General features: G+C 30.6%; 4 protein-coding genes across 4 annotated transcripts in view; 2 read left to right on the top strand and 2 right to left on the bottom strand.

The window, feature by feature from the left end:
• LOC125070369 overlaps positions 1-2,867 on the bottom strand; it is a 69,092-nt gene extending 66,225 nt beyond the window's left edge. Inside the window, exon 1 of the mRNA XM_047680208.1 lies at positions 2,828-2,867. The gene's annotated coding sequence lies outside the window, so the exon portion shown is untranslated. The remainder of the gene's footprint in view (positions 1-2,827) is intronic.
• Positions 2,868-4,598: 1,731 nt separating this feature from the next.
• LOC125070410 (DNA-directed RNA polymerases I, II, and III subunit RPABC1) lies at positions 4,599-7,184 on the bottom strand. The gene is made up of 6 exons (XM_047680275.1): positions 6,992-7,184; positions 6,822-6,910; positions 6,186-6,364; positions 5,630-5,792; positions 5,203-5,281; positions 4,599-4,709 (listed from the first exon to the last, which is right to left on the bottom strand). The coding sequence occupies exons 1-6, from the start codon at positions 7,046-7,048 to the stop codon at positions 4,644-4,646; spliced, it is 633 nt and encodes a 210-aa protein (XP_047536231.1). The 5' UTR covers positions 7,049-7,184; the 3' UTR covers positions 4,599-4,643.
• Positions 7,185-7,515: 331 nt separating this feature from the next.
• On the top strand, positions 7,516-11,216 carry LOC125070554 (leptin receptor gene-related protein). The gene is made up of 4 exons (XM_047680466.1): positions 7,516-7,636; positions 8,073-8,148; positions 9,187-9,373; positions 10,110-11,216. Exons 1-4 carry the CDS (start codon positions 7,621-7,623, stop codon positions 10,221-10,223), a joined length of 393 nt encoding a protein of 130 aa, XP_047536422.1. The 5' UTR covers positions 7,516-7,620; the 3' UTR covers positions 10,224-11,216.
• A 739-nt stretch (positions 11,217-11,955) lies between these two features.
• LOC125070544 (actin-related protein 3) lies at positions 11,956-13,630 on the top strand. The gene has a single exon (XM_047680449.1). It carries the CDS (start codon positions 12,069-12,071, stop codon positions 13,323-13,325), a length of 1,257 nt encoding a protein of 418 aa, XP_047536405.1. The 5' UTR covers positions 11,956-12,068; the 3' UTR covers positions 13,326-13,630.
• Positions 13,631-27,314: the final 13,684 nt, after the last annotated feature.

The raw sequence follows: 27,314 nt of genomic DNA, 5'->3' as shown, positions 1-27,314 counted from the left end.
TTGTTGAATAGTTTATTTATGATCAATTATATACGATGAGTTACGCATTACAGTCATTTCGGTATTCACTTAATTTACGGTACGCTCCATAGGCCGGAACACACAACGAACAAAATAGGTTATTAAAAACTAATTTCGATATTATAGTTTTATACTTTATCCGCGGCTTCGATCGCGTCATTATTTTTAACAGTAGATCTAATATTATCAAATAAATCCCGTTGTTAATTCTCATATTAGCCGTTTATTCTCATAAACGTAAAAGCTTATATGATAACTTCAAAAGTAATTAATCGCCGAAAGTAATCATCATCAAAATTAAAATTTGAATTATAAACCGGAAAACCGTAATCGTGTCGTGAGATATTTCTTAGGGCGCGGAAAATTTTCGAATATTTTTTTTGATGCGTAACATCTTTCCCCCTTGCTTTATGCAAACTGTGGGAGCGATTTCGTGAAAAAAGGACGGAAGTAACAGGACGCTGATGTTATGTGATTTGAGCAATGATGGCGTGCGATGTCATCCCATTTTTATATAGTTTTTAATATTTTCACTTATTAGATAAGACCTGAAAGAATATTGTGTTTTTGTACACCATATGTATAGTTTACATTTTTGTTTTTGATTATAACGTATGAAACGTGCAGAAATCAAATATTTCCGCCATAAATATTTCATTCCGAAACAAAAAAACGAATACGACAAACACCGCGCCGAAAGAATTCTCGTTAAAAATAAAATGATCAAAACCTCTTTTTTATCACTGATATCTGCAGTTAGTTTTATTAATCAACTATTTTGCTCTATTCCATAAACACAATTTTTTAAATAACTAATCGTTAAAATTTATATGAGTAGCGTAGACTATAGACAAGACGCTTTCAAATAGTCTTGCGGTAAAATAGAGACGATGGAAAGCTTTATATCAGCTTAGGGATTATTATAATAAGTATTTTTCTTATTGTTATAATTATAAACAATAATAATAAATATGTAATTATTTCCTACGTAGTGCTAAGTAATTTTGCAAAGTAATCAGTTATCAGTACATTTTTTTTTGTATTAGTATCGATATGATGTATATTTTAATATAAGTATGGTCTTTATTTGGACAAATTAATAGACATAAGTATTTTCTTAGTAGGCTTACATGAAGGCATATCCAAACAAAGATATTTGTCTTACTAGGTACTGTCTTGTCTAAAATCTGTAGTGACTCAAAATTTTTAATATTTTCTCGTTAATTTTGCAAAAGACCGGTCTGATTTAAATATGTAAAGTCGAGTGGTATCATCACGAATTTTCAACTTTTAGAAAGTTGCTTGAAATTCGTGATCGATGCTAAACAGAATAATCATAAGTTTTCCATTTCAAGACACGACCAACACATACACGAATCTATGTGTGTGTTTGTTTTTATTATCGTGATATTTTGAATACGATAAGTAGTAACGAATTAAATTCGTACTTATTACAGATATGTTTAATCATCGTAATATTTGCAGTGTTTTTTTTTACTAAGTAAGGTAAACAGAGGCACAGCACTTTTATCCATAGACCATATGACCGTAGACACATACTGCCAAAAATAAATTCTTAATATGTCATCTTCTTCAAAGCATCGTCAACTATAGGATCTAAAATGTTATGTCCCAGTAATTTCACTGGCCCAGTCACCCTTCTAACCGGAACATACCAATACAGCGTGTTTGACAGTAGAATAATAATTGTGGTGAGTAGTCACTCAAACAGATGACCCAACAAAAAGCTACCACCGGAAAAAAAAAATATGAGACAAACGCGCACACATATATGAACGTGTAATGTTATCAGAAACGATATATGAATGAAACATTTAAAAATACTCGATATAATTGACACCGTTTATAATCAAGCGCGTATCTAAGGCACGCTTTATGCGTCACGGATAATTTACGTTTTTTTTTAAATATTTTCAATGAAATATTCATTGGTATGGACTTACGACATATTATTATTGATCATATATCAGAATTAACAAATACAGAACATAATTCTAGCCAGTTTTTTTTTAATAATTAGTAAATTTAAATTATTAAGTTTTATTTATTTCCAATAAAACGTTGATACTATACTTCCTTACTCCGACACTTTTTATGCATTTTATCATAACAATTACGGATTAACATTTAATAAATATACCTAATGATTATTTTCCTGGAACTTCACGTTACATCCGTACATACACACAGGTACATAATATACTGATATACTTCGTATCGGTATATTTTTTTTATTTAATGCATAACACTCGTATGACTTTTATCTATATACCTAATAATGTTTTATTTAACGTATATACATATATCTCAATATATTTTACATATTTATATTTACTCACTCTTGTCTGCCTCAACTGAAACCTCAAGCGAAAAGCTTTCTTTTGTACGATCATTTCTGTATATAAATATTTGATTTCATACTGTTAAATATTCTTAAGCACATCGCTTTGACACAAATGAATGGAATTCAAGGTAAAAAATTGGACGAAAATTGTATCCATTGATATTACATCCACTAGGAAAGTAAATATTATATCAATAACTACACCGTCTTGTAAGAATTACATGCTTATATCGACTACCATTATTTAGAGCTATTAATCAAACGCTGCATCATTGATTTCAGTTTTCATGTAAAGATTATTATTTGTACGATGATCGATTATTTATACATAATACACGTACCTATATTATTACACAATAATTTGACTATAGTTCAGTCCATTTTCGTTAATATATGACGAGCAAAATTAAAATAAATAAATAAAGGGCGACGTTAACTCACCATGTTTAATATTGTCCAATCCTTAATTTACGATATGCACAAAACACATTCAAAGTATTAATTATTCGATTGATATAATTATTTCATTTATATATTTTTATTATTATAAAAATGTTTAAAAATGTCTGTGATCGTCATTTCATTCTATCATAAACAAATATAAAAGCTGATGAAATAAAAAATAAAAACTCGTCTGTAATTCAGCGAATATTTGCGAACGTGCGCAAACTATGATGCGCGTGCGACGTTTGAAATGGATGCGCCGATCGCATGCTCGTTGCCTACAAGTGTAAAGATTTGCGTGGCGTTACATGTTAGATAGTTAGATACTATTATGGTATTTTACGAAAGTTATTTTTTATTGGAATCTCGATCATTGTTGCGGTCGATAACGGTGTCTGCGCCATTGGACCAGCTTTGCGATTTGTTACGTGATTACGATACGCTTTGATATGACGGACAGTCAAACAAGCAAATTATATTTATTAACCGTTAAGACACGAAAGGCATTCCAAAGATTTAATACATATGAATTAATAACACAAGTTTTTTATTTTGATTTCGTTGCAAGCTCAGTTTTGACTGAAAATGTCGTGATTTACACTATTAATAGAAAATAGCAAAGTTATAGTTGAATATATTGCTAATGGTATTAGCAATATATTTATATTTTATATGTTATTTTATCAGTTTCTTTCGGGTAAATATATTCAGAGCTCAATATACAGTCTCCAGATGCAGGACCATTACATTCTAGAGGCCCCGGGCTGACGCCCTTTTATATTCGACCAGGGTCGAACTGGGAAGTTCTGAGACGGCCCTTAGAAAATATGCACGACCTTTTTTTTCGCGAAGTGCAGTTTAACCAAGGAAAGATTCTAATGTATGTACTGTATTGAGGGTAGGGTATCCAGAACAGGAGACAGGAGACTCCAGATCTAGGACCCCCGCAAATTTAGCGCCCTGGGCTGTCGTCCATCGGGCCTCCCGGACTCCGGCACTGTCGACATGTGATTTTGAGGCAACTCTCCGCAAATATTACAATATCAATACACATAGTGCATAATATATATATATATATATATATATATATGAATAGTTAAAGATTGGTAGATAATAATATAATACAAATTATTCCATATGACGGTAGTTCTCATTTACTTTAATATTCACTTAATCATACTCTCGTGCAGTTATTTTGATGTTAGTAGTAGAATTTAAAAATTAAGCGTATTTCATTACATATTTACGACCGCTAAACATTCATAGTGATTTTATTTTTAATTATTTAATTTAACAATTCATTTGAAGACTTATTTACGCTTTGAGTACTTTTCAAAGACTTTTATAAATCTCTGTGGTTACATTTTTGACATCAATAAGTATGCAATCTTACTAGTATTATAAACGTGCGACAGTTTGTGCTGATATTTGTTATTTAATCACGACAAAATGTTCAATTTAATAATTGGTACGTACCTAGAACATACGTATCCTTGAGTTATCAACAAATGAGACAAATCATATTTAAAATCAGGAAGTCCTAGCGAAAATGCTTGTTCACAAATAAATGGACAAAGGTATTACTATTTTCTTCATGGAGTTGGAACTTTTTATTTTATTCGATTCTTGTTCGGTTCAGCTCGGTTCTATTCTTAAATTCCTTAAAAATATGAACTATAGCACGCTGTAAATAGACGTCACTGTCACTTTTACTATACTAGTAAAAAAAATACTTATTAACATAGGAAAATACAATTAAACAAGATCATTTTATAAAAATGGAATTTTATTCGTAAATGTATTAATCTTAAACTTAACAAACTAATCTGTAAGAAATATATCTTCCCGCGGTTTCTGACGATCGAATGATCTTTACCACCTGAAACAATTTTTTAGGTGTATTTGAATTCGAACTTCGTGATAATAATATTAAATGTCTAAACAAACATATCAGTAAAATGCAGTTAAATAATAATCGTCAAAAATTGGAAGTAATAGAAGAATATCTCAAAAAATTTGTCCACATAAATAAACAAGTACAAAAAATGTTGACAGTTGCAACTCCCATTTTTAATTAAAATAAATATTAACATTATTTTATTAAATTATTAAAATAAATACTAATTATTAAAAGGAATAATTTAAAATTGCAACACATATTATTCTATAATTAGGTGATATGAAATAATGATACCATATTTAAAAAACAAATCTTGTTTATTTAAAATTAAAAGGCTGCAGAGACTTATTACCCCATTTGTAAGTTATTTATTAATATAACTTTTAACTAATAATATCTTATCATAAATTTAAAACCAACTATTACACATTACACTTAAATCAACTGAATAATAAGCAAATTATTTACTGACCTGCCCTCTCTTCAGCCCAAAATATCTAGCAACTGGGTCACCCGCCTGTATTCTCATCAACATGTTTTCCTTTAGTTTACTGTAGGAAGAATTAAGGAGATATTTTGTATATAAGAAAATAAAATTTATGTGAAATCATTTGTATTTGATGTATTGTTTATATTTGGGAAACCTCTAAATTATCAGTGTTTCTCCACTATTTTATGCATATATTATACATATAAGCCTTTGTCTTGAATCACTCCATCTATTAAAAAAAAATGCACGAAACACAATGGCCACAATGGCCTTTCTTAAACACAGAGGACATTAAGTGTAATACTTGCACTTAAATGGTCTATGTTGCTTCCTAGAATCAACTTGATACACAATTCCCTTGCCTCAGTGCCAAGAGAATGACCAATGTAAATGAATATAAAAAGGATACTATCTCGCCAGCAATTCTTGTTTTTCATCAGGTGTCAATACAATGTGCTCTGGTACTAATTCATGTTCTGTTATATTAATCAGAAGTTCTGATTCTAAGAATTGTTCTAGAATGTATTTTGGTGCCATGTCCACTAAAGATTGTTTTGCAGAAGGTGTCATACCTGAAAATTGAAACAACAGCCTTAATATTAACAATATTACAAGTGATCATAATGTTATCTTTATACATTAAAGTGTCTATATAGAAGACACATTTTCTATAATCTAAATAAAGAACAGCAATTTTTGAATATGTTGTAAATCAAGAACCTGTCCATGCCTCAGGCCACTTTTAGGTACTAAAATTATAAATAGCCTAGTTTTACAGGCTTTTTCAGTAAGAATCTAAGTAACTATGCTACCACAAAACAGCAAAAGCTGACATTTTCAGGCAACCTTTGTTACATATAACTTTTCTATCTTTAATAAAAATAAGAAAAGTTTTTTTTTTTTTGATATAAATTAAAATCTTATTCATATATATTCTTATATTGATGATAATAAAGAAGCAATACCTGCTTGAACAACAACAATTGCTCTGTGAATATTTTCTTCTTGCATCCTAGTACAGTAGGTTTTGATTGTTTTAATACCAATTTTGGCTTCATCTGGGAAGAACACAAACATCTGATCTGTTGGATCATCGTTGTGAGCCACCAACACAATGAGATCACTTCGGGATGGCCTTTTCTCACTGAAATGAGACATTAAAATGAATAGTTCACTTTTAAAAAGGTTATGTTTCAATTTAGAATGACGTGTCTGTGTAGAATTACATTCTAAGCATACAACTTTTTTTAATATTTAAAAAGTATTTATATTTTTTCTTATTACTTTTGTCAATTTTTTGACATGTTTTTGTCATTGCTATCAAAATAAATATATATTTTAAAATGACAAAATTAAAAGCTAAGTACATTTTTCAGTAGTACTTATAAATTAATTTTGGAAGTAATGTTTGTCATCAAACTAACCAGAAAATTTTAAGTATATGATATTAAGATGCTTGCAATGGATGAAAAACTTAAGAAAAACATAATGAGCAGATCCCTTTCAGAAACTACAAAATTATATGTAGGTAAGCTATATCTCCTTAAATTTATTTACTGTAATTAACTAACTAACGTAATTTCAAAATAAGTTTTTCTAACCTAGGCTTATCACCAAACTGTTCTTTAAACTGGTCTAATGTCTGATCCAACTCGTCCTGTGTCACTAGATAACCACGATCATGGCACAACTGTAAAAATATAACATCGTACATTTAAAAAGTTTAGAAAAATATCAGTAATATACAATAACATAACCTCTTATAACTAACCTGCATTACAGTTTTACGAATACGCCAAAGTTTATAGGTTTCCGCATCATCGTCCATTTTCAGATATATTTACTATACTTATTGAAGATTATTAGTACTTTAGAATTAAAAAATTAAAATATATTCCGTAAGTATAAAGCTAAAATCTTGAGCAAGTTGACACTGTAACTTAACAATATTGTCAATTTGACAGTAACGGAGCGTGGGGCTAGTAAATTTCAAGTGATTACTTATTTATTTTATAATTTACCCATATCATTCTAATTAAAATATCAAAATAAAATAAAGCTACCTTATTTTTTATTGCAGATTTTAAATTACTACATTCATAATATATGTACTAAAATAAGTTACATTTGTAGATATACATATTATCAAAAATATATTATATTTTTTCATTATTCATCAAATTTATAAAAAAACTATTTTTACTAAATCCTAACAAAAAATATTACTTTTTATACTTTAAATATTATTACTTTCAGTAGTCAGTAATTAGTAACTTGATATTTTTTATCTGCTGTACTGCCTAGTACCTGTGACATTTCTTTATTCTGAAAGTTTTTATTATATTTATGCGTTTTTATTAGATGTAAGATAAAACGTTAGATTAAATATTAATATCAACAATGGCTGGAATTAAAGGTAAATACGTTTATTACTTGAAATTTTAACAATTTTTTTCAGAAAATGGTTCAGAATTGTCCGTCCATATGACTCATTTGTTATATTTACAAACACCTTAATATAGTATTAGTCTTTAAATGTACTTACGATTACTTTTTCTTTTTCATGTTTTCGTCATGCGCTAATAACAGGGTGAGTAGAATTTTATATTTTGATTTACAAATATAAAATCAATACAAACACTATTTTGCAATGGGCTTGTCAAAGTGGGTAGTTTATTTGAGTTAAAAAAATAATTATACAATATTAAAATGATAAATCGAGGAATAAAAATAAAGTAAAGGGATACAATATATGAAAAAAAAAATTGCGATACAATCCATTAAAAATGTATAATTTTATTAAAGTAGGTATTTGTAAAATAGATTTATCATGATTAAAATATACATTTCTAGTTTGGTGTCATTGGCTTTCGCCGGCTCGATTGGGATGACCTTTGTTATATTGGCTTGTGCCTTACCACAGTATAAGTAAGTATTTGTAAATTACTTTTTATATAATTATAAGAAATGCAAGATTTTGTACAAACTTATTGCACAATGCACATTTTTTGTCTATTTGTTTAAAAGTATTAGAATGCACATCTCAGCCGTCTCTACCTCAATCTCATATCTCAAAGGATGTTTATTGAAGAAGAGCAGAGTGAGGAATGTCCAAAAAACTAGTACCACTGAGGAACTGCTAAAAATTCAATGAGCAAATGCAGGCTGTTATTAGATGTTGTGGTTTATACCATATGACAACATTAGTGTCTTACAATGTTTTTACAGTTACAAAATAACTTAAATACAATGTGAAATTTATCAATAATTTAATATAAAAAATAATTATTCCTACATAATATTGTACATTTACATATAATGTACACTGCCAAAACTTGACATATTTACTTTCATATTAATAATTATATATTTGTACTTTTATTTACCATTTAATTCAATAAATACATACATACATATAAATTTATATAATTGTTAGGATGATGCCTTCAGAAAGGAATAAGCCTTCAAAGGCAGATTCCACTACTGCCTTACAAATTTTTCCTTTCACTTCAAATTACACAATTAGTTTTTCTATTTGGAATGAGAAGTAAGAGTACTACTCATTCCAAATAAAAACAAAATAATATGAATAATTACATTATTGTGATTTCATAAAGAGAATATATAGGGGATTTAAAATTACTTTTAATAATTTGATTTGAGATGAAATATTTGTATTGTGTAAAGAAAAAAAAAATCAAGACCAATTAAATTATGCTTGTACATTTTTTCTACCTACCCTGATTAGTTTGTTGATTAGTTTTTCTCCAAAGCATTTTAGAGAAAAAGTTTGTAGAAAATTCTTCCCATAAATTTTGAATTTATATACTTACATTTTATTGTGTAGTTAACTAGTTGAAAAATCGTTTGTGTGCAATAAGGACCAACTAATTTAATTAAAAGAACTATTTTAATTAATGATTTATTAATACATGACATTCATAAAACTTGAATTACAATTTACAGATATTGGTGGCCATTCTTTGTTGTTCTCTTCTATGTATTATGCCCCATCCCCACAATGATAGCAAGACGTCACACAGACAGTGCTGGTGGCACCAATTCGCCTTGTATGGAGACAGCTATTTTTATAACTATGGGCATTCTTGTGAGCTCCTTTGCTCTACCCATTGTACTTGCTCGGGCTGCAGTGGTATGTTATTTAATTTAAATTTGTATTTAGCCTGAATAAGATAAATTTTACAAGCCAGAAGTAATTACTTTTAATCCTGGTTACTAGTCACTAGACCAACAAAGCAGACACTATACTTTAGTAAAAAATTATGAGGGTCAAAAACTTCTTGGAAATGCAAATATATATAAAATTATACTTATTTTTTGTATGTTTTAAAGTATGTGTGATTGACATAAAATTGAAAATTGAAAAAATGAAATGTCAGCAAACCAGTTCTATTTAAATGGCAATATGCAGGTTGAGCTGTAAAGATAAGATGTTTAGGGCAGAATTTGACCTTCGTTACGATAGAAAATACTAAGAATTTGGAAGTCTTAAAAATGCATTCAAAATTAATCAAAGAATTAATTCAATTCAATTCTTAGTTTAATGGCTTTTAGTTGTGCCATAGGGCACAGATTATTTCGCCAATGTCATGTAGGATGGAGAAGACACAAATGAGATTGATCGGTATGGTTGAGATAACAGACTCAATTAAATTTCAAAAGCCAAATATAGTAGTAGTAATATTAAAGAATTAAAAGAGATCTTAAATTATTTGGGACAACGAGAAAATAAAATGACATTTGGAAATCAAAACAGATTTATCTCCGAAACCAAGACAAAAGTATTCCTTGGAAAGAACCATCAGTTGATTACTCACATGTTAATAAAGTATTAGAAATAACTAAAATACAAAAACTCAAATTTTCAGATATTTTGGGGTGCATGCTATTTGACTCTGGCTGGCAATGTGATTGTATACCTGACTATCCTCGGTTTCTTCACTATCTTTGACATGGACGATTCAGATTATGCAATGTGGTGAGAGATCTAAAAGTATTGTCTTTGCCATAGACAATCGACCAGAGACAATTGTAATACATTATTTTTTTTGTATTATAAACAATGTTGTGGTTTATATCTATCCATGTTTATTTAAGTCTGATATACTGATACTGATACTGATATTAATAATGGAAATTTTATGTTTATTTTTTTTTTTTTAAAGTCAAGTATTTAGTTGACTTGTTACATTGTTTGTTGTATCTTACTAGATTAAAAATATGTTTATTATCATATTTAATTGCAGGTTAGTCTACTTAATTAAGTGTATGAAAAATTGTAGGTGTATTTTTTTACATATTAGTAAAATAATCCAATATGTTTAACCCTTTATATAATACAAATAATAAACCTTAGGTATAGTAAACTAACTCATGCACTTATTTTATTTTATTTCATAATTATGTTCACTGAATGTTATAAAAAAATAATATTATAAGATTAATTATTCATTCTTATGTAAATATTATATTGATTTTTGTAAACCTCTAATGCATGAAGTCAATATGTGGCATAGTATATTTTTAATCTGAAATATTGAGCAAAATAATTCTAATTTAATTGTGATTATTTTTTTCATACTTATATGGTAATGATATACCTACTTATTATTCAATTTTTATACAGTGAATGTTTGATAAACTTTCAATAAAAAATTGTTACTAAAAATATTTAAAGTAAAATAATGTTATCATAAGGCTTTCACGATAAAATAATGACATATTGCTTTTGGCTGCATATGTGTATATTACAGGATTTGAAAGATGTACGGCATTGCCATAAAAATAAGTTAAAAAATTTTTATGACAGACTATAATATAATTATTTTTCATTTTCACTAAACAAATGTAGAAATAATAATTGGTGTTTCTAGTAATTCTTTGTGCTGTTTCTAAAACATTTACATTCCTGTAATGTATATTGTGTAAATATAGTATTAAAATTGGGTCACAATAAAACTGTTACTACCTGCTTTTTCCTTGTTTTTATTTTCTTTTTAATTATCAATAATGTGTTTTTGAAATATAAAAAGTCAATTTCATCAATTTTACTCTCAAGTCATGTTCAGCACATTAAGAGTTGATCAAGTACCTGATATATTTACTTAATTACTTGATTATATTATAATTAATAATCTACTGCAATTGATTGTTCTTTAATCTAAATATGCAAACAAATCAACTAAGATCTCTAATTACTTTTATATTTTTCTTTGCTGCATATCATATTACTTGAAATAGTACAATATAGAACAAAAATACTATATTGCTGAATTATTAATAAAAAAGTTGACACAGTCAACACAAAGAATATTTTTATATGCTAAACATTTTTTCATTCATGTCATTTTTTACTAAGTATAAATAAAAGAATTGCATTTTTTTATGGAATTAATAGTATTATTAAGCATATAAATTCTAAAAAAATACGAATGAAGAGAATAACAAAAATTTATTATACTAACTTATATATTTGAAGATACAAGATCACAATACTCATTTTTATTAAAATTGGATTAATTATTATTTATTCAGTTAGAAGAAAAATTAGTAAATTAGGGTAGTAAAAACTTAAAAAAAATTACACATTTTTTTTTATTTACCTATAATATGTAACTATTATTGAATATTACTACAATTAGTTTCAATGGATAAAAATATTTTCATTGTGCGAATAGGAACGTAAAATTAATCATCTTCCGATTTCCTCGCTGACATATTGGATTTGTCATTCGATGTATTCATATTATTTTCGTACGTCAAAAATATTTTGAAGATATTGCCGCACCCAGTAATATAATAGTGAAATCATTTGCATTTAGTGAAAAATGGGTGACCATTTACCGGCATGTGTTATCGATGTGGGAACTGGCTATACCAAACTGGGGTTTGCCGGTAACAAGGAGCCCCAGTTTATCATTCCGTCAGCCATAGCGATAAAAGAAACTGCTAAAGTTGGCGACCAAAGTACTAGGCGTATGACTAAGGCAGTAGAAGATTTAGATTTCTTTATCGGTGACGAAGCTTTCGAAGCGACTGGTTATTCAGTGAAATATCCTGTCCGTCATGGTCTAGTTGAAGATTGGGATTTAATGGAAAGGTACATTGAACAATGTATTTTTAAGTATCTGCGTGCAGAACCAGAGGATCATCACTTTTTAATTACCGAACCACCATTGAATACACCCGAGAATAGAGAATATTTAGCGGAGATAATGTTTGAGTCATTCAATGTGCCAGGGTTGTACATAGCTGTACAAGCTGTTCTTGCCCTAGCTGCGTCTTGGAAATCGCGTACTTCAGCCGGACGCACTTTTACTGGAATTGTAGTTGACAGCGGTGATGGTGTTACTCATATTGTTCCTGTAGCTGAGGGCTATGTTATTGGGTCTTGTATCAAGCATATTCCTATTGCAGGTAGGAATATAACATCATTTATTCAATCACTTCTAAGAGAACGCGAAGTAGGTATTCCTCCTGAGCAGAGTTTAGAGACTGCAAAGGCAATTAAGGAAAGATACAGTTATATCTGCCCAGATATTGCCAAGGAGTTTGCAAAATATGACTCCGATCCTGCAAAGTGGATGAAAAAGTATACAGGTATAAATGCTATAACTAAAAATCCATTTTCTGTTGATGTTGGGTATGAGAGATTTTTAGGACCTGAAATATTTTTCCACCCTGAATTTTCCAATGCTGATTTCACTGTGCCTTTGAATGAGATGGTCGATGAAGTAATTCAGAGCTGTCCAATTGACGTGCGGAGAGGTTTATATGGAAATATTGTATTATCTGGAGGCTCTACAATGTTTAGAGACTTTGGAAGAAGACTCCAACGTGATATTAAACGTACTGTAGATGCCCGACTGAAATTATCTACAATGCTATCGGAAGGACGCATTACACCTAAACCTATTGATGTCCAAGTCATATCACACAACATGCAACGGTATGCAGTTTGGTTTGGTGGTAGTATGTTGGGCTCGACACCTGAGTTCTACCAAGTGTGCCACAGTAAACAAGCATATATGGAATATGGACCGAGCATTTGCAGGCACAATCCTGTATTTGGTACCATGACATAAAATACTTAATCATTGCCAGTATTGAAATTAAATTATGTATTAATAACTATATAAATTTATTAATTTTATCTATAGATTTACATACATTTTTATAAGTGTAATCTTTAAGAAAATATAGAACTGCACCTAATTTGATGCCAATCAAATTTTAAAATATTTTTGTCATTATTTTTATTTTACTATTAATACATAACTATGATTACATTTTTATTTGTAGCTGGACTCGGGAAATTGATAAGCATTTAATGTATTGCATTCCAGCCTTTTACCAAATATAGACTTTGAAATATAAACTGTTTCATTTATAACCAGATATTGTTGTATGTCATAATCATTACTATATTTTTTTGATGCTATGATTTTAATGAAAAAAAATTATTGTAACAAAAAGTTTAATATGCTATATATATGACTATGCTATAACTGTGGCAAATTATTAATAAATGTAGTGAGGTATAAATGCTAAATATATAAATAAAGAGCTTATGTGTTAATTTTTTTTTGCATCTTTATTGTATATTTAAATTTGTGTATTAAAACTAAAAATATTAATTAATAATAGTAAATTAAGTAGAATATGTATTCGAAAGGAGATGGAAGTGTGTTTGTGAGTAAGGTTCACAGGTCTGTTCAGCACAGCGCAATGTCACATTCTGCTATTATTTTTAAGGTGACAGCGGAGTGGTGATTGAGATTTACGCATATAGCAACAATTATGAAAAGAAAAACTATGAAAAAATATTATACAAATTGTTTGTTGATGTTGTAGTATGATTGTATTTAATTGTATGATATAGAGCCGAGATGGCCCAGTGGTTAGAACGCGTGCATCTTAACCGATGATTTCGGGTTCAAACCCAGGCAGGCACCACTGAAATTTCATGTGCTTAATTTGTGTTTATAATTCATCTCGTGCTCGGCGGTGAAGGAAAACATCGTGAGGAAACCTGCATGTGTCTAATTTCAACGAAATTCAGCCACATGTGTATTCCGCCAACCCGCATTGGAGCAGCGTGGTGGAATATGCTCCAAACCTTCTCCTCAAAGGAGAGGAGGCCTTTATCCCAGCAGTGGGACATTTACGGGCTGCTTATGTTATGTATTATGTATTTTAACATACTTAATATGTTGATGTCAATAAAGAAATTCTTGTTGTAGCTTAGGAGCAAAATGCGAATAATATCTAATATATAAATAATAATAATAGGAAACTAGGCAATTAGTATTTTGCTTATTATATTTTGTTTTCTATTACTTTTTATTTAATTTAAAATTCCTTGAGACGAAGAGGAAGTACTATAAAGGTAAAAAATATATTTTAGATACCGGAAAAGGTTTTAATGCAATCAATAGTAACCACTAAAATCATATGATATAAAATTTACAACATGCACCTAAAACTTTAAAAACACTCAGATTTATCGAGATGATACATGACACTTGTAATTTTTTTTTTTTTTTCGTCGATGTACGGACAGACTTTCACGAGAGTGATCCTATTAGAATTTTATTGGATGTGTAAAGCTTGAAAAACGGGTAGGAGAACGAGAGCCGAAAGGTAGGACAACATGGGCGAAGAGTACTTTTTTATCATTGATTTATTATATATATGTATATTGTCATTAAAATACCATGCGATAAAACTATAAAATTGACAGTACTAAGTAGGAGTAAATAGGTACCCAGACAGTAATTCATAATAATACTTACTCATATTGTGCTCATTTTAACCTAATGCCTACATGTAGGTATTTATGAAGCTTTTTTTTAAGATTTATTACAAAATAAAAATACATAGACGCAATGACTTAATTGGGATTGTTTTAATAACAACCAACTATATATATATTAAACATGGTGTAGGTAGGTAACTATATTATGTATGTTCACGTTGTACAGAAATTTTTTCCAAAAAAATTATAATGATTAAATTTTTTACATAAAATATAAAACTTATAAAAAATTTAATCTGAATTAATTAAAATATGACCTAGATATTAAGTTCAATTCAATTTAACTTTTTACTATCGTGGTTATAATTAGAACAAAGAGTTAAAGTAGTCTTTATTAACATGTGCCTTCAAAAGATATTAACATGCTGACTTTACGACATCAAAAGACATCTTACTCTCTCCGACATCGCTGGCAGTAAGCACAGTGTTAATGCTCTTTTTAGCCCGCTCTAATTAATGTCTGTGGTACATGTGGGAGTGCTTAGGTTTTTATGTACTTACCATTCGTTGCGTTATTTAATCCTATAACATGCATTTTTATAAAAACGAGGAATATTTATACATAAATGTTTCTGTTGAATCAGCGATGGTATATATGTTAATTCTAATTGTATAATAATAATAAATAGGTACATTCTTATGGTCGTCGACTATTGGTCATGATCTAAACCCAAGTGTTGTATAGCTTCTGTGTAAATTTTTTGAATGCATTTCGAATTAAAAAAAACTTATCTTTTAATAATATTTAAATATGATGTTTCACCGTCGGTACAGCGTTGTGTTCATATGTTTGGTTACCCGCTGATCATTAATTATTTTACCGCGAAATCACAACTCCGAGTATGGCTGTGTTCCAGTTTAAAGGGTGAGTGAGCCAGTGTTCTTGTAATTACAGGCACAAAGGACATAACATCTTGGATCCCTTGGTTGGAGGCGCATTTACGGTTTAAGAAGTGGTTTTGAATATTTCTTACGTTGCTAGTTCGTTTGTTAGTGATGCTACAACTTTAATTTTCATGTTCAAATGTAGGTAAAAAGTCGTAAAGGCGGATGGATAAGGGTCAGCTATATTGTCTTCATTGGCTAAGAGACCCGTTGGGTGGAAAATAAGTAATAATTGAAGGGGCATGGTTATTAAAATTAAGTTTATTATAGTCATTTGCAAACATAAGATATTCCGTCTAATTTGGTACATCCTTATGTCATATGTAATTACCTAGTAACCTAGTTTGCAGAAGGGTTCTACTGCACATTTATTCATATCTTATTTTGCGCAGTTTTAGACTAATCTGGATAAAATACTGTTACTTTATAGAAGTTTCATAAAATATAAATTTATATACCTTATGTATATTTATATTTTACGCGAGCGTGAGAGTTTAAAATTTGTTGTTATATAAAACTAATTATTATATTTAAAAAACATTTAAATATATCGCCTTGTTAAGTGTTAGTTATTTTTTGAATAATTAAATAAAAAATATATTTATCGTTGAAAGCGCAGCTATCTACGCATATATACACATAGGTATCGACATGGCAATATGGCTGCAAAACAGTTAACTGTATCGTATCGTAGGGTGTTTTTACAAAGCCGACTAATTAGTCGGCTCCCTCGGCTTACATGGCGCTCACAAAAGAGCCGATTTCCTAACTACCCGTGTCGATTCAATGCATCGTTGGTGCCAGCTTCTACGCAGGGATTTAAAAATAATTGGAGCTTTCGTATCTACGTATCGGTATTTCAATTAACATTTATTGCTGAAGATACACTTCAGCATGTGGCTTAGATTAACTCTCACTACGCTGTTCCCATTTTGGTTACTAATAAACATATTCTGGAATTTCATCCGACACACGGTTTAGTAGCGCTATTATCACCGGCGAGAATTTAATGAACAACAAACCTAAATTAAGTAATTGGAGACTCAGTATTGCTTACCTGAATTAAAACCTACGATCAATTAAGATCGACGTAACATAACGACTGGTCGATTTTCTTCCATTACTTATCTTTACATTATTCTGCACGTGTAATTTATTTAAGGTTAAGATGACTGCTAAGAACACAATTCCGCAACAAACATACGTCGTCTAAAGTGTCTTATCTACGTTCCTCAGTTCCATTCGAGTATTTGCTCCCCAAGAAGTGAGAAAAGTAAATAAAACAGTCGGATTCAGTGCCACGCAAAGTTCAGAGCGAGGAAATGTGGTAATAGGAAATCTTGCCAAGTTTTCAAAGGTTAAGAACGAATGTAGTTTCCGGCTTACGAGTAACTTTATTAAGTTGAATTAAATAATGCATATCGTATGCACTTAATTTTTACTTCAAGAACTACTTTCAGTTTTTTAATAACGTCCAACTTAAAAAAAAATGTGTAAATTATTAATAAATTCGATTATTCTTAGTCTTCTTCTAAAGTATGCTGTGAAGTAAGCACACTACTTATTTTATAATAATATTATGATCAATGTTTTCAAATACAACGGCATGGTATCAGATTTTAAATTAACATTCGTAAATATCCCGTTTTAAATACTTGAGGTATGGTATCAGTGCTGAAGCAAGATTCCAATAAATTGTTATCACGTTTATCAAAAATTATAGTACACTTTAAACTTTCGTCTTGTATTAAATCCAATGTACCTACTGTACCAGTTAGTACACTAAACTCAAATCAAACCACTGATAAAATTAATATTTAAAATGGGTATAACGATGTTTTTACAAATGTTTTTACAAAATTATGAATAAGTTTTTCAATACGAGTACACAAATATTGCATGAACAACAGAAATAAAGATTTAAAACCTATTTATTTTAGTTACCAAAATAGGGTATATATAAGTGTTTAATTTTCTTAATAAGATTTTATTTTTTAATAACCTTAAATTATATTGGAACACAATTTAAATGTATTATTACATACATATGTATTTTATATTTATTGTATTTTAGGTGATCCGATTAAATATTATTATTTAAATATACGTTTACTTAGAATGTAGAATAAAAATTGAGACTTACAACTTAAAATACTAATAATAATAATAACGCTATTTAGCGAACTGTCAAAAAACATTTCTACGATTAGTCATTGGTACGTGAGCCTAACTATACAGCGTGGATGCTTATGAATGTATCTTCCGAGCGGGTTCCGTAGTTAATTGCAAAGTGCACCATTGTTTTTGCCTTGCCCTTTGCGCTCGTACGCCGTAGGCTTCCCATCTTTATAATACATATTTTGAGATAATTTTCCACGCAGACAGTTTTTTCAAAAGAATTTGATGGGAGACCGACTTTTAAGAATGAATATCTCGTCAGCTGCGAGGTACGAAATATTGTTTTGTACAGGAAATGAAAAAGTTGAACAAGAGTATTTGAATATATTTTTCATGAATTTGACGCTTATTGCATAAGTAATTAGGTTCATATCTCCTTAGGAATACATATTTTAAATTATATAATAACAGTACGTTTGATAAATTAGTGATTAAGAACATAATCTTTATCATTTATTTATTGATTAAACTAAGACGATATTCGTTTTTGTTTTTAAGTAAAAAGCAAAGTATTTGTAAGTACTATTTATTGTATTTTATTATTAAGGTTAATAAATACGTTAATAAAACGCGAAAGTAGCCCTGTCTGTTCCTATTTACGCTAAAACCGCTAAGACGATTTTGATAAAATCGGATATGGATATTTGTACCAAATTATATGTCTAATTTTTGATTCATCCCTCGGTTTGTGTGCAATATATAATAGGTAAAGCCAAATTCACCTAGTTCTTGATAATTTTTGATATCTTCATATTTATAATTATAATTTGCCGTTATAGGTGTAATATATACTTATATTAAAAAAAAAAACTGTCATTCGCTCAACTTAAGTATAATTTTTAGCTCGACTGCTTAAAATCTTTTAATTTAACGCTGGCGAATGTTAATGGCTTAGAAAACTAAAAGTCTGCCCTTTCTCGTAAAAGGTGAGTGTTTTTAAATATTTTTAGGTTAATTGCTTAGGCTTAACCTAAAACTTTAAATTTTAGTCACATTTAATTAGAGTGTAGAAAAAATTAATTACATTTTAATAGTATTTTATTAACTGCTGTCAGTTGTTTGATATTTTCAAACTTCTATTTTTATCAAGTATCGCATTTTATACCTATTGATACCGTTACTTCGTGACTCCATCGGATATCGACGTGACTGCACGTCACAGCTACAAAGGACTTAATAAATGTTCAATAAAACTATATGATTTTATATAAGAAATGTATAATTGTCTGCTCTCAATAATTATTATTAAATAATATCAAGAGCCGAGATGGCCTAGTGGTTACAACGCGTACATCCTAATCGATGATTGCGGGTTCAAACCCAGGCAAGCACCACTGAATTTTCATATGCTTAATTTGTGTTTTTAATTCATCTCGTGCTCAGCGGTGAAGGAAAACATCGTGAGGAAACAAAAAACCTGTATGTGTCTAATTTCAACGAAATTCTGCTACATGTGTATTCCACCAAACCGCATTGGAGCAGCGTAGTGGAATATGCTCCAAACCTTCAAAGGGAGAGGAGGCCTTAGCCCAGCAGTGGAAAACTTACTGGCTGTTAATGTAAATGTAAAAAAATAGTTACCAAAATATATTGACATTTAAGTTTCACCGAATACGTAGGACACAAGCGGTTTTAAATTAAATTTATCGAAAACGTTATTAATATTCCGTTGCAATATAAATAATACTAGAATCCCATCACGGCTTCATGTGAATAGGTGATGGGGATTTGTATAGGGGTAGATTGATTTTTCCGTTATATAAAGTATGACCTATGACCCATTTCAGACATTATTGTATCAATGTACTTGGTGGTAGGGCTTTGTGCAAACCCGTCTGGATTGGTACCACCTACTTAACAGATATTCTGCCGCCAAGCAGCAAAATTTGGTATTGTTGTGTTCCAGTTTGAAGGGTGCGGGTGCCAGTATAATTACAGGCACAAGGGACATAACATCTTAGTTCCCAAGGTTGGCGGCGAATTGGCGAAATAAGGAATGGTTAACATTTCTAACAGCACCAATGTCTATGGGCAGTGATGACCACTTAACATCTTGTGGCCCATTTGCCGTTCCACCTACCTATTCCATAAAAAAGTGCCAAATTTCGTTTAGCTGTTGTGACGTGAATGAGTAACAGATATCATCTACACTTTCGCATTCATAATATTGGTAAAATTTGCACCACTGTTGGTTAAAGCCACAATGAATACTTCAACCAGAATCACTTCACCACCATTCCATCACCAACATTGCAATACGACTGATATCCACATTAATGTATTCTAAATAAATACACAAAGTATTCTAAATAAATACATAGTACACATATGATATGTACGAATTAAACGTCACTATATATGTTTTAGTCTACCTTTGTTCCTATTTTAGCTCAGTCCAAAATACCTCTTAAAATCAATACTCTGGGTATCTGACTGGATATGGTTTCGTATGTATTGTGATAATCTAAATTCGTAACTCAACTTCAGGTTAACATATGTATGTGTTAATAATTATGTTAGAATTGAATGTCACCTATTTTGAGCATTTAGCAGTTCAAGATAATTAAATATTAAATAAGACTTCATAGCATTCTAGAAACTACTGAGTTTTATATCGGTTCTAGGCCCAATTATATTCCGAACTCAAAAAAAATTAAAATCAAAATATACTTTATTTAAGTAGGGTTTTACAAGCACTTTTGAATCGTCATTTAACAAACTATATTAATTAAAGGCAAGAAACTCAGTTGCTGCTCTTATTCAATATCTAAAATTATAGTCATGTTAGTTAAATACAAATATGTATGTATGTAAAATATCCTGCCTGGAAGTCAACATGCATTAACTCCACGCTTTTTTATCATCTATATATAATCGTGTATCGAATAATATGCCTTCTTTACCAATGTATTTTCTACAAATGATTTGAATTTATGAAACGGCTAAGTTAAAAACGTCTGCGGAATTTTATTATTTTTTAACTGGTAACAAGAGTCAAAAGTGCTTGCAAGAGGTTATTTACTAGACTATTAATTTACTTAGAATTTGTTTCATATAACTTCAGAGCATTGAGTAAACAGCAACAAACATCAAATTACATACAAGGATAAAGTAGACCTATAGTTTCATATCCGTATTTAATTGCGCTAGTTTTCCAGAACTATCTCTTTTCATTGGCAGCATGCCTTAAATAAAACGGGGCTTAAACGAGTTTCCCATAACTAAGACCTCTGCCAGCTCGTTAAATCCTCCCTTACATAGTAGAATTGCGAAAGTGACGGGCTCATATAAATCGGTACTCCGAACATTGTGCAGTAACGGCCAATAGCGAAGGCTATAAACGGGGTATATTGGTTAGTTCGATAGAAACGGCTCATGAAGTGTCCGTATTTGGTGATAGGGTATTTCTATTAGATTGGCTTAAATTAGTTTTGCACGCCCTAATGGTTTAAGCCACGGTCGGCGAGGTAATTAATCGTGGTGCGTGTTTTCGTTTCATTTTTGCAGACTTCGTTACGTTCGTAGCCGTCGTTCACATCTATAGTATCACATCTACATACCCACCTAGAGTATGTAGATGTGAACGACGGTGGGCGAGATTGGGTTTAGTATATTATGACTTTTAGAGTTTATTTTTTGTGTCGGGGGGTTTTTTAAATTTTAAATTTTATTTTTATTTCTCTCATTATAATTTATTTTTGTAATGAAAACTTTTTAATATAAAAGTGATTACTGTGCTATATCAAAAGGCCTATATCATTAGGCATTAACGCATTTCTATTTAACCAATAAGTCTGACCTACATAAAAATAGTTTAACAGCTAAGTGATTACATTACATAACAACTTAACTATACGTAGGGTTATGTATAAATGTTTATTAAATAAGTTATCTCGTATAATTTGTCATACTAATCGTTTCGGACAAGGGCCTAGGTTGATGGATTGTAATAAGAATGGCTTGAGGATATGCCCTTACTCCTTATATAATGTAACTGGCGACTTCGTATGGGAGCCATTTATTAATAAACAAAACACGTCGCTTAGGAAGAAAATATTTCGTTGGTATATTTATTTATATAAATAATAAATAAATGACAAACAATAATAATGTTTAATTTGGTAAACTTAGATTAACATGTACCTATTTCTTATTCAAAAAATAATTTTAACTGTCAAGATCAATGTTTTATTGTTGCAGTCAGTTATCCGACCACTCATTTCGTAGCGAATGTTATTATTTGTTACTCATAATTTGGAGACGATGACATCTTTTGAAGTGTTCATTTGTAAAGTAGAGTACAATTTTAATTAGATGGAGTACTGCTCTCACTTCTGGGCGGGTGCTCCCCAGTACCGGCTCCTTCCATTTGACCGTATTCAACGTAGAGCGGCTCGAATTATCGGCGATCAAGCCCTTTCCGATCTGCTTGATCCTTAATATTTTTTGGATAAAACAACGTCATGGTTCAGTCGCCGTTATTGTGTATAAAATATTTACAAATTATACAAATACAAACCTTGCTCCTTTATTGTTCTTTCTATTAGTGGAAATCGTATTAAAGCCCGTTGAGTGATTTATAAAAAATAGATGCAGACGGAAACAGAAAATGACGTTGTATATGTACTTTGACTATTTATAGATTATAATTTATATATAGAAATTTCTTAATTCATGCATACGTAATCACGTACATTTTCATACATACATATGTTTCTATTAACATAAAGATTAATATATCTTAATATTTATTTCATTTCGACGAAGGAATTTCTCGGTTCTGGGCTAAGGTAACAAACATACATAGCGATTACGTTTTTTGCTCTACTTTAACTTTGAAATTTATAAATTGGTGCAGCAGTTTTTATGTATAATACATTTGTTTTAAATAACGCATAAAAAAGACATGATTGGCTCGCTTATGGCAAGAATAATAGGCGTATCCGGCGTTTTTTTTTATGTTATATCTGGCAAACGAGCAGGAGGTTCACCTGATGGAAAGTGATTACCACCGCCCTTGGACTTTAAGAAACATTTGATTTTGATTGTAATATAAAACATATTCTATTTAAATTTTATTGTTTAAAACCCAACTATTATTCGTATGTATTCAAAATGAGTAGAAACTGTCCCAACAACTTCTCGCTCGAGGAAAAGGTATGAGGTTATTCTACACCTGACACTTGGAGGCTTCCACACGATATTTGATTTGTAAGCGTAATATGCGCATAAGGGAACTCAATCCTTGCCCGACTTTGAACTCACACTATTTAGCTAACATTTACGTGTGTAAACCACGGAGCTATCTCAACTATAATTATTCTTCATAAGGAAAAGATATTTCTCCATCTTAGAAACACCAGTGGGCTGTTCATTTTTTATTTTTTTAATAATTTAATTTATAAGACTGCTGTATATTTTTGTGAATTATTTCTAAAATTCTAACAAGAACATTGTAACACACAATACAAAAAACATTTTACCCTTTTAGGTAACTCGTACGTTTTTTCCAACCACGTCCTTCAAAGTATGTTGATATAGGATCTGTCAAAGACAGTGATTAATCACTGGCACCTAAACAAAGTTACGCCACTAACGATTACTAATGATCGCACCTTAGGAACTTCACGGTCCTTTGCTTAGGTAGTAAGCCAATCACGTTGCGAGTATGTGTTTTCCTATACTTAAACTGTCTAGTGTTTACAATGTTTTAACAGTAAATTATTATCTTTGATTTAAGAAAATGTGCAAATATATTTTTTTCAATTTTTACACCATAATTGGTCCGATTTATAATTAAAGCGGAACTTAGTACGCGTGATAGAAGCGAAATTTTATTGAGTCAACCTGATAGTAAGTGAACCACCACCTCCTATAGATCTTGGCGCTGCAAGAAATATTAACCATTCCTTCCAACAGTAATATGCCACCAACCTTGGGAGCTAAGATGAAATATCCCTTGCACCTGTAGTTATACTGGCTTACTCACCTTTCTTACCGGAACACAAAAAGTATTTCTGTTTGGAGGTAGAATATCTGTTGATATCTGGTGGGTAGGTAACCCAGTACAAAGGCCCACCAACTATACCGTATAGTTTTACGAAATATTACATATAAAACGTTGCACTGAACTTCGAACTTAATATTTTACTGTCATAGTGTCCAAAGAATACACTTCGAGCCAACTCACATTATATTTAATCTGGAATAAAATATTTTCTGCTTGGATTTCGGTTGTTTAATGAGCAGAAATTATATCTTATATATTAATAGCGTTAGCCGATTTTTGTCCCAGTGATTATGGGACGATGGCTGCATATAAATAATCGAATATATTCTCATTTTGAAGAGCTTCAGCCGTATATGTGCAGAAAATTAAAGAGGATTCTTGATGGAAATTGAATAAGTTGTTACGATTTAACAAAGAATTAATTTTAGACAACGGCTGTAAAAGAAAATAAATTAAAACGTAAACATTCTAACTGAACTAATGTGTAACTATCTGATATTAAAAAAAAATATTTAAAAGAGGTTTCATCATTTTTTCACAATGATAAGAAATCAAAACAATAACTGTCATAGGTTTCGAACTTCCTAAAAAATCTTTTGATTGAACGCGAAGTTTCGCGGGAGCCCCACTATTACCTTTATTATAAGTTTTTGTTGATTTAAATAAATCATATGTAAAATACATATTATAGATACAACATAGGTATTTTAAATGGTTTTCTAACATTGGCTTAAATTATTTTAGCATAATTAATTATTTTATTTTAATTTATATACACATTACAATTTAAAATAATCATTTACATGTATTTTGTAAAATATGTTGTATGTGAGCCATTAGTAACCTGTAAGGTAACTCATGACTTGATTGATTAAGTTGTTCTCTGGGTTCCGTACCCAAGGGTCTGTAACGGAATTGCGTTGGTGTCTGTCTCTGTTCAATCATTCACGTCTATCTTTACATTCGATTTAAGGACTAAGGTCCTCTGCCTATTCTAAACGTATCGATAACTATTTTCGATCTGTCAGGATTTTGTACCATTTCGTGCATCAATGAATATATTAAGATTTTTTTATATAATTTTGTGTGGATTTTTCTTTTAGTAATATTGTTCGCAATCTCTTTCTATACGAAACGTAATGAAGTATTATATCACGTAAAACGTATTGAAGATTTTTTTTGTTAAATTAGATATTTGCGTTTAAATTAGCGCTCTTGGTTATTTGTTTAGCCTTGTTTCTAAGATTAACTCGGAGCTCTATACAGCTTTGTACATGCGGGTATTTAGGTATTAACTAAGACTTTCTCATCAGTGATCTGAGAATTTAATCTTTAGTAACTTACGAAGGCTAAAACTTGTGAACACTATTACACGTTTGTTTGTTTTTGTTCTAATTGGACTGAAATATTTTGCATTAATATAATAATGAAATTATTACATATTAATGGATGGGCATAACTTTTGTTATTATAAACGACCTTCGGATCGATTTCGGTGACATCGATCATTGTCAACATAGAATAGCCAAATACGCTGGAGATATTCTCGTGCTAGAGTGTATGCACACACAGATGCTCTTTCTGTTACATTTTTCTTATAATCCAGGAACGAAAGTGGCCTAATGATTGTTACAAAAGGCGAATTCCCAAAATTTGGGCTGCTAATAAGATAACAATAAGAATTTCTGGTCACAAAAACACAATTATATTTTATTAACCTAACCTGGTGTTCGACCTAAAGACCTCGAGATCAGCATCCTTATGAGCAAGCCTTTAGATCGAAGTGGTCGGTATTATTTGTGCCAGAAAAATGAACACTTTACTTCACTTTTTTGTTTAATTTTCTTTTTATACGTTCATAACAATTACATTACGGTTAGCCTTGGCCCTTAATGGCCGGAAGAATGCTAGCAGCATTTGATCCTCTAGGCGAGATATGAACCCTACTGTCACCAGTGGAAATATGACAGGGTTTTGTGTTTATAGCATAAGCTTTTAATACAATAGTAATTAATTCTTTTTTTTTTATGGCATTGGTTGGCGGACGAGCATATGGGCCACCTGATGGTAAGTGGTCACCACCGCCCATAGACAAAGGCGCTGTAAGAAATATTAACCATTCCTTACATCACCTATGCGCCACCAACCTCGGGAACTAAGATGTTATGTCCCTTGTGCCTGTGATTACACTGGTTCACTCACTCTTCTAGCCGGAACACAACAATACAGAGTACTGTTATTTGGCGCTAGAATATCTGATGAGTGGGTGGTATCTACCCAGACGGGCTTGCACAAAGCCCTACCACCAGTTTCTTTCAAAATATTCTTACAAAATATTGTATGTATTACAAGAGTGATTTTTTCGAGGAGCCTAGGAACAAATGCAGAAAGGATCCCGTGTAAAAAATATTTGAAAAATTACACCAATGTTAGAAGAAATGTTCATACTACGTAAGAAGTCCTGTAAATATGACAGTGACGTAAAAATCGTATCACTCTTAAGGGCTGTCTATACGACCCTATCCTTTTAAAAAGGTTAAATAGACCCGACCTCCCTACCTGCCAACAATGGGCCTCCCACAACCTCACCAGGGAGGAATCGTGTTTCGCTCCACAACCATCGCCTTTCGAGCTAAAATTCCGTACCCTGCAGACATTATATTTTATTTGGCAAAATAATAATATTTTACAAGTTTGACCTAATTATGTTTATAAAACAAATTTCTGTTTTTCAACATTTTAGAGTGTTCCAGAAGAGTGTAATATAATTATATTACTATATGCTTGATATTTATATGTATACATACCAGCTGAACCAGCGGTTTTTTCCGCGTGAAAATTAAAAACAAAAACTAAACTTTTGTGAATTAAAAAAAGGACTCTATGTACTTCCTCGGGACTTAGCCATCTCCATAACAAATAAGCGGTTTATGCGTGAAGAGATATGTACCCACCCGTGTGTATATATGTACCCGCGCCAAATTTATAAAACACAAACTTCCAACCCCTGTTTTAGAGTTTCGTAAAATCCATTCTTAGCGGATGTCTAAACCCCATAAGGTATCTAGTGCCAAATTTCAAGTTTGTAGTTCTTATAGTTTCTGAAATTTCGTTATTAATCAGTGAGGGGTATATCGCTTTTATATATATAATATATAAATTACTAACCTCTTGAGCGACACT

The sequence above is a fragment of the Vanessa atalanta genome, chromosome 17 (assembly GCF_905147765.1).
Source record: "Vanessa atalanta chromosome 17, ilVanAtal1.2, whole genome shotgun sequence".
NCBI lineage: Eukaryota > Metazoa > Arthropoda > Insecta > Lepidoptera > Nymphalidae > Vanessa > Vanessa atalanta.
This window is presented reverse-complemented; position numbering and strand designations above follow the sequence as displayed.

Excerpts from the sequence above, each read along its gene's own strand:
- LOC125070554 (XM_047680466.1), top strand. Across the intron at positions 8,149-9,186 it reads TGTGCCTTACCACAGTATAA|ATATTGGTGGCCATTCTTTG; the intron begins GTAAGTATTTGT and ends TACAATTTACAG. Across the intron at positions 9,374-10,109 it reads TACTTGCTCGGGCTGCAGTG|ATATTTTGGGGTGCATGCTA; the intron begins GTATGTTATTTA and ends TCAAATTTTCAG.
- LOC125070544 (XM_047680449.1), top strand. The coding sequence starts at position 12,069 with ATGGGTGACCATTTACCGGCATGTGTTATCGATGTGGGAACTGGCTAT.
- LOC125070410 (XM_047680275.1), bottom strand. The coding sequence starts at position 7,048 with ATGGACGATGATGCGGAAACCTATAAACTTTGGCGTATTCGTAAAACT. Across the intron at positions 6,365-6,821 it reads CAGTTTGGTGATAAGCCTAG|TGAGAAAAGGCCATCCCGAA; the intron begins GTTAGAAAAACT and ends GTCTCATTTCAG. Across the intron at positions 4,710-5,202 it reads TTGGGCTGAAGAGAGGGCAG|GTGGTAAAGATCATTCGATC; the intron begins GTCAGTAAATAA and ends AAATTGTTTCAG.